We start from the raw sequence: 7,943 nt of genomic DNA on the forward strand, positions 1-7,943 counted from the left end.
GCGGGGCGGGGTGGGGTGAGGGCCCGGGCCTGCGGGAGGGCTGACGTCAGCGCGCGCTACGTGCTGAGCGCTCCTGCGCTCATGAAGGAGGCAGGCGGGCGAGGGTGGCGGACATGCAAGTGGGGGCGCTGTTTTCGGCTTCCCTTCCCGCGGCAGCGCCAAGCCAGTCGGTGAAGCGCCTAGACGGCGTCCGACGCTCTGATGTGGGGGTTGGAGTGGGCTGCGGGGAGCTCGATTACGTTAGGTTGGATTTTTGCCGGAATGTGAGGCGCCGGGTGTGGGCCGCCCCGGGCGGCCTGACCCACTTTATGGCGGAGCGCGCCGGAACTGCGGACCGGGTTTTCCTGATGTGGCTGGTTTGTTACTTGGTCCGGTTTTTGCCGGAAGTTACCGGTTGAATTGACTTAGCTGCCCAGTTGCAACTGTGTTGGACTAGGGTAAAATGGATTAAAATTCTAAAACGAGGGCGGCATAGTGCAAATCTGCCTCAAAAAGAAAATAATAGCATTATCATTTTTTCTTAAGAGTTTCTGAGACAGAGTCTCACTATGTCACCCCTGGTAGAGTGCTGTATCGTCATAGCTCACAGCAACCTCAAACTCTTGGGCTTCAGCGATTACCTTGCATCAGCCTCCCGAGTGGCTGGGACTACAGGCGCCCGCCACGACGCTCGGCTGTTTCGTTGGAGTTGTGGTGGTCTGGCAGGCCCCGGCTGGATTCGAACCCGTCAACCACTGTACTACGGGTGCCGACCTTAGATCTTTTTTTTTTTTAATTTGAAATTATCTATATTTATTTTAAACAACGTGACATTAATATTCAGGGCTCTTGGCCCGGAACAATCCAGATAATTATTTGGTCGTTCATAAATTGAAATCAGGAGAAACAAGCTTGGGAAAATGAATAGGAGCCAAAGAAGTCCAGGCAATGAACACAATGAAAATCACAACCAAATTCAAGCCAAATAACTGGTTTTATAAGAGTGCTCCTTTTGGTACGGAGGCCATCTATGCTGCTGAAACAGTTATTACTACATAAAATCAAGACCATATACCAATCCTATTGCTACACAATTCACAAGATACTGTAAAGCTCTTTTAAATCTGTCCCTTCCTCTTTTCATCACTGTCCCCAGAGTTTAAGGTTCCATTGAGGGCTGTCTTCAGCATCAAAGGGAGAATGAGGGCCTTACTTCCCACTTAAGACACAGTGAGGCAGGCATTCCTCCAAAATGGGAAGTTGAGATTCTGATCATTCAAGAAAGGGGAAAATGTTGACTTTGAGTAATCTTGTCAATAAAGTTTCATTGACTTAACTGCAGTAAGTTTTTTCCTAATGAAAGGCAGTGAAAATAAGTCACTGCCTTTGATTGAAAGGTGAAATAGAGATTTGAATTTATATAGCTCTGCACTTGGAGGAAAATTGGTAAATTTGCCTGCGGTGTTTCCTTAAGTTATCTTCTTAGGTCTGTGACTCTTGAAATAGTAGTAATAACATAAAATTGAGCTTTTGTTTCCTGGCTGTGAGAATTCCTTTTTTAGAATGGGTATTCAAACCAGGCAGTGCTGTTGGAATGAGTTACCCTGAGTTCCGACTTCTATTTTTGTTTCCTGTTTACCTAACAAACATGTTGGAAGGGCAGTGATCTGGATTACCTTATACTTTTCCACCCATTCGAGACTTCGGTAAGGTCCACTTCTGTTAGGATTTTTTAGTTTAGCATTTAGGCCTGGCTTATAAGTTGCCAGCAACAGTGGTGTGTTTTAATTGGCAAACAAGAGGTATGTATTCTTGGACATCCCAATGACCCAGTGGTAAGTGCAGCAAACATAGTACTTAAGAGATTGAGCTAAAGTCTAGGGAAACATTTAAATAATTATACGAAATACATGATGGTGAGGTTCATAACTGATTGTTATCTGGAAACTATGTATTTACTTTTGTGTTCCTTGTCTTTGTAGGTTTTAAAAACAAAGATGGGAAAATCGGAGAAAATTGCCCTTCCCCATGGCCAGCTTGTTCATGGTATACACTTGTATGAACAACCAAAGATAAACAGACAGAAAAGCAAATACAACTTGCCACTAACCAAGATCACCTCTGCAAAAAGAAGTGAAAATAACTTTTGGCAGGATTCTGTTTCACCTGATAGAATTCAGAAGCAGGAAAAAAAGCCTTTTAAAAATACTGAGAACATTAAAAATAAGCATTTGAAGAAATCAGCATTTCTAACTGAAGTAAGTCAAAAGGAAAATTATGCTGGGGCTAAGTTTAGTGATCCACCTTCTCCTAGTGTTCTTCCAAAGCCGCCTAGTCACTGGATGGGAAGCACTGTTGAAAATTCCAACCAAAACAGGGAGCTGATGGCAGTACACTTAAAAACGCTCCTAAAAGTTCAAACTTAGATATGAGGTTTCACTATGTATGTAAAGCAGGTTTTCCCAAATCCCTGGATTCCTTAAAAGAAATTGGTAACAGATGGAATTTTGCCTTGTTGCAACATACAAGTGCAAAAGATACTGAGTTTTAAAAATTAAATACAAACAGCTTGTATTATATTTTATATTTTGTAAATACTGTATACCATGTATTATGTGTATATTGTTCATACTTGAGAGGTACATTATAGTTTTGTTATGAAAGTATGTATTTTGCCCTGCCCACATGGCAGGAGTTTTGTATATAGACAATGGAGAAATTTTAAGTGTGCTAAAGCACATGGAAGACTGATATATTTGCACAAAGTACTGAGATTTTTTTTCAAGAAACAGCTGTCAAATCTCAAGGTTAAGATCTAAATGTGAACAGTTTACTGATGCACTACTGAAGTTTAAATCTGTGGCACAATCATTGTAAACATGGGGTTTGTTTCTCTAAATTGATTTCTGCCTTCTAAACTGTAATTACTGGAAAATTCCTGTTCCCATTTTACCAAACTTAATTTCTGGTTTTTGGTATATGTCCATTCAAATTTAAAATGCCTCTAATTTTAATGCCAACAAAATTGATTGTAATCAAATTTTAAAATAATAATAATTTGGCCCTCCCCTTTTAAACTAGTCTTGGCTCTTTATGTGTAACTGTTCTTCATGTCTGAATGTGTGACTTGGAGATGTCTGTGATTTCATGTGATGAGATTTTAATGTTCCATTTTAGTGGAAGAATGTTTCTGACTTTGCTATAATTGTCCTCTTTCTGAGATTTAGAAGATCTAACATCACACTTTTAGGAGGAGGAATTCCCCATCTCACAAATGGGGATGGTTTTGGATAAAAGGAAATTTTTTTATTTTTTATTAAAAGGAAATGGTTTGTAATTTAAAATATTTTTATATGTGGGACAGCGCCTGTGGCTCAGTCAGTGAGTAGGCCGCCGGCCCCATATACCCAGGGTGGCGGATTCAAACCCGGCCCTGGCCAAACTGCAACAAAAAATAGCCAGGCATTGTGGTGGGCACCTGTAGTCCCAGCTACTCACGAGGCTGAGGCAAGAGAATCACCTAAGCCCAAGAGCTAGAGGTTGCTGTGAGCTATGACACTAAGGCACTCTATGGAGGGTGATAAAATGAGACTTTTTTTTTTCAGACAGAGCCTCAAACTAACCCCCTGGGTAGAGTGCTATTGCATCACAGCTCACAGCAACCTCCAACTCCCGGGCTCAGACCAGTCTCCTACCTCAGCCTCTCAAGTAGCTGGGCCCACAGGCACCCATCACAACGCCCGGCTATTTTTTTTTTTTTTTTGGTGTATGTGGTTGGCGCCTTAGCCACTTGAGCCACAGGCGCCAAGCTGAGACTCTGTCTCTTCACACATAAAAAATGTTTTTAACAGTGTACTTAACTGTACATTTACACACCATACTATATATTTTCAGTGAAAGAAAATGTTTGGTTTACTACATTTACATTGATCTTGAATTATATTTGAACCAAAACAAGCATAGTTGATACTGAAATAGATGGGAGGTTTTGGATTCTAAAGCTTGCTTAAATATGATGTTTTTGTATTTTCATTTTAAAAAGTACTTTATTCTTAATAGAGTATATTTCCAATTGAGGAATTATGAAATATGCTGTCCCAATATGGGTTTTACTTGAGCTAAGGTTTAGCTCAAAATAACAAAAAACAAAAAGTGTTTTTGAGTAATTACAACATTTAGGCATGAAAAGGAAAAAGATGTGAAGAGGGTATATGATTCTCTAAGGTGGACTAGATAAGAAAGGTATTACTCACCTCAAGAAAAAAAGTGTTAGGTCTTCTGGTATCATTTGGTTCACATGGGAGGAGGAAAGACAGTGTTCTGGATATATAAAAGTGATGTTAGGGACAAATCCTTAGAAGTACTATTGACGTGATAAGCAGTGCCACAAGGGTATGATAACTAAGTCATCACAAAATCTGAGAAATAGTAATAGGTGTGCTGTTTTGTGTATACAGCTCATAACGTTTTTTTTGGCACTGCTTTTATATGTGTAGTTATAGAGAAATTAGCGTATTTCAATATTAGATACAGCTGTTTGAAAATCCATTTAGAGAAAATTAACAAGGGAACTGTCAAGCACCAGTAGTGTTAAGAGGTGACACACTGGTGCCAGGCTCAGTGATACATCGCTATAGTTCCAGCTATTGGGAGTGGATACTCTGCCTGGGCAACTTAAAAACTGAAGAGAATGGTTGGATTACACTTAATCTTAGCCTAAAGGCCAAAAAGCAATGAGAATGATTAAAAATTTCAAAGGAATGACTTAACAGAGGTTATTTGCTTTCTAGAGACAGGTCCCAAAATTCCTGGGTTGAAGCCATCCTCTCACTTCAACATCCCAAAGTGCTGTGATTATATAGCTGGGACCCACCATGCCCAGCCTGGGAAGTAGATTATAATTATATTATAAAACAGGTCTTCATAGGCCAGGCATGCTGGCTTGCACCTGTAATCTTAGCACTCTGGGAGGGCAAGACAGGTGGATTGCTTGAGCCCAGGAGTTGGAGACCAGCCTGAGCAAGAGTCAGACCCCATCTCTAAAAATTTCAGGGTACTGTGGTGGGCGCCTGTAGTCCCAGTACTTGGGAAGCTGGGGCAAAAGGATTGCTTGTGCCCAGGAGTTTGAGGTTGCTGTGAGCTATGAATCCACAGCACTCTACCAAGGGGGATAAAGTGAAACTCTTGTCTCAAAAAAATAATAAATAGGTCTTAATTTAAGAGTAAATAAAATTGGTTGAATTATACTGCAGATCATAATACATTTAGTGAAAAGGTATTTATGAATTTAAAACCTGAATAGGTTCTATCTAGTAAAATACTATTTAGCGGCCCATTATTGTTAAGCCACCTTTATTTTTCACCTATTAGAATCTCTTGAAATACTTTTCTTCCAGTGTTCTTGTAATTTAGTTTGGTTTTGTGGGTTTATAAAGCAAGCAATGTTTGTAATCACCAGTTTCAGGCCTAAATTTAAACTAGTGGCCTGTTACATGTGTGTAAGTGTATGTGAGTGGAAATAACTGTCACATGCAGTGGTACTTCACTAAAGAACAAATACCAGTATGGTTAGTTTTTATACTGAAGTTGTTTTCAGATAAATCTGTATAATTGGATATTGAATTTATTCAAAACCATTAATTTAGCAGGACTTTTATTTGCATTAATTTTGGTGCCAATTATTTTGTAAGTGTCCTTGTAGGCAAATAAAGAAAACAGCAATAAAACATCAAATTACACTAAAAAGAGGTTGATAGAAGCCATTCTTTTCAAACTTTACCGTGATTCTTAGGTACAAATTTTGGGATGGCTTGTATAAAGACTCGAAGTTAAAAGAGTGGAATGTATTAGGCAAGCAATCTATATTTTCTGAGCAGGATCAGCATGCTGGTTTTTGCACATAGTATGTGTAACCACTTGTATCCTTTCTGTATTTTTTTTTTTTTTTGAGACAGTCTCACTAGAATGCTAAGGCGTCATAGCTCACAGCAACCTCAAACTCTTGGGCACAAGCGATCCTTTTGCCCCAGCTTCCCAAGTACTGGGACCACAGGCCCCCGCTACAACACCTGGCTATTTTTTTGTTGCAGTTGTCATTGTTTAGCTGGTGCAGCTGGGTTCGAACCCACCAGCCTGGGTGTATGTGACTGGCCCCAGAACCACTGTGTTAATGGGTGCTGAGCCCCTTTCTATATTTCAGTGCAAAGCTAGTATGCTGTACTAACATGGGATAAATGATTTGAAATGTTTGCTTAGCAGATGAATTCAGCCTAGCTTTTAAAAAACTACAGTACTTTCAGGCGGTGCCTGTGGCTCAGTGAGTAGGGTGCTGGTCCCATATATACTGAGGGTAGTGGGTTTGAACCTGGCCCCAGCCAAACTGCAACAAAAAATAGCCAGGCATTGTGGCGGGCATCTGTAGTCCTAGCTACTTGGGAGGCTCATGCAAGAAAATCTCCTAAGCCCAAGAGCTGGAGGTTACTGTGAGCTGTAACGTCCCGGCACTCTACCAAGGGTGACAAAGTGACGCTGTCTCTAAAAAACAAAAAATCTACAGTACTTTTTGCCTTTACCTGGTCTATGTTGAAAAGCCTAGACTCAATTTGTAATGGTCCCATCCCACTGTTTCTGCTTCTTGGTAGTAGGTCTCAAAATGGATGAGGGGAGGAGGGCACAGCTGGCACCCTCAGGGACAGGGCAGATTTAGGATTGTGTTGGCTGTGGCTGTGCTGACTAGGCACAACTCTTTGAATACTCAGTGCCCCAACCTCCAGTATGTTCTCAAGTAAAGGCATTTAGGTGTCTGAGGCAGGGCCTGGGCTGTTGTAGTTCAAAGCAACCCATTCCCACCCTCGTCTTGATTCTTCCAGAAGCAGTGCTGGCAGAAGCATGGTTAAGTAGTTTGAGATTACAAAAAAAGAGAGGCTTTTGAGATTAAGAGGGCCAAGACAGGGAGTGAGGGCAGACAAATTTTGAGTGGAGACATTAAGTCAGTCTAGGAAGGAGGGGGATGGGTTTGAAGATAAAAAGGAACTGGGTTTGATGTTGGCTTTGTGTATGAGTCACCACCCTTCCTGCTTCACGGATGCAGATACCTTCCTCAGGTACTAATAGATTGGAAACCCACTTTATAAGTTCAGCCCTGGCTCAGCGCCTATAGCTCAACCGGCTAAGGCGCCAGCCACGTACACCTAAGGTGGCGGGTTCGAATCCCCAGCCCGGACCCGCCAAACAACAATGACGGCTGCAACCAAAAAATAGCCAGGCGTTGGGGCAGGCACCTGCAGTCCCAGCTACTTCAGAGGCAGAGGCAGGAGAATCACTTGAGCCCAGGAGTTGGAGGTTGCTGTGAGCTGTAATGCCACGGCACTCTACCCAGGGGGACAGCTTGAGGCTCTGTCTCAAAAAAAAAAAAAAAAAAAGTTCAGCCTGTAGGCTCGGCGCCTGTGGCTCAAGTGGCTAAGGCACCAGCCACATACACCTGAGCTGGCCGGTTCAAATCCAGCCCAGCCAGCCAAACAATAGCGATGGCTGCAACCAAAAAATAGCCAGGTGTTTGGGCAGGCACCTGTAGTCCCAGCTACTTCAGAGGCAGAGGCAGGAGAATCACTTGAGCCCAGGAGTTGGAGGTTGCTGTGAGCTGTGATGCCACAGCACTCTACCGAGGGTCACAGCTAGAGGCTCTGTCTCAAAAAAAGTTCAGGCTGTAATTAGAAAGCTCACTAAATTTTTAGTCACCAATTTTTACCTCTAATAAGTTGTAAATATTAGCTTAGATGAGCTTAGATATCACTGAAATCAACCATCTATGATTCATTTTGTGTATGATTATAAAAATTCCAGGGCTTGGCGCGGTGGCTCACACCTATAATCCCAGCACCGTGGGAGGCCAAGGTTTGCCTGAGCTTACCAAATTTGAGACAGCCCTGAGCTGGGTGAGACTCTATCTCCAAAAATAGCCAGGC

At 41.9% G+C, this 7,943-nt stretch overlaps 1 protein-coding gene across 1 annotated transcript in view; it reads left to right on the top strand.

Annotated features, from left to right (window-relative positions):
• Positions 1–3,056, top strand: part of PNRC1 (proline rich nuclear receptor coactivator 1) — a 4,049-nt gene extending 993 nt beyond the window's left edge. The window contains exon 2 of the mRNA XM_003797514.2: positions 1,962–3,056. Coding sequence (XP_003797562.1) covers positions 1,962–2,405 — 444 coding nt within the window. The 3' untranslated portion in view covers positions 2,406–3,056. The remainder of the gene's footprint in view (positions 1–1,961) is intronic.
• Positions 3,057–7,943: the final 4,887 nt, after the last annotated feature.

Source organism: Otolemur garnettii, unplaced genomic scaffold, assembly GCF_000181295.1.
Source record: "Otolemur garnettii isolate 467f Iridium unplaced genomic scaffold, OtoGar3 scaffold00118, whole genome shotgun sequence".
In the NCBI taxonomy this organism is placed as follows: domain Eukaryota; kingdom Metazoa; phylum Chordata; class Mammalia; order Primates; family Galagidae; genus Otolemur; species Otolemur garnettii.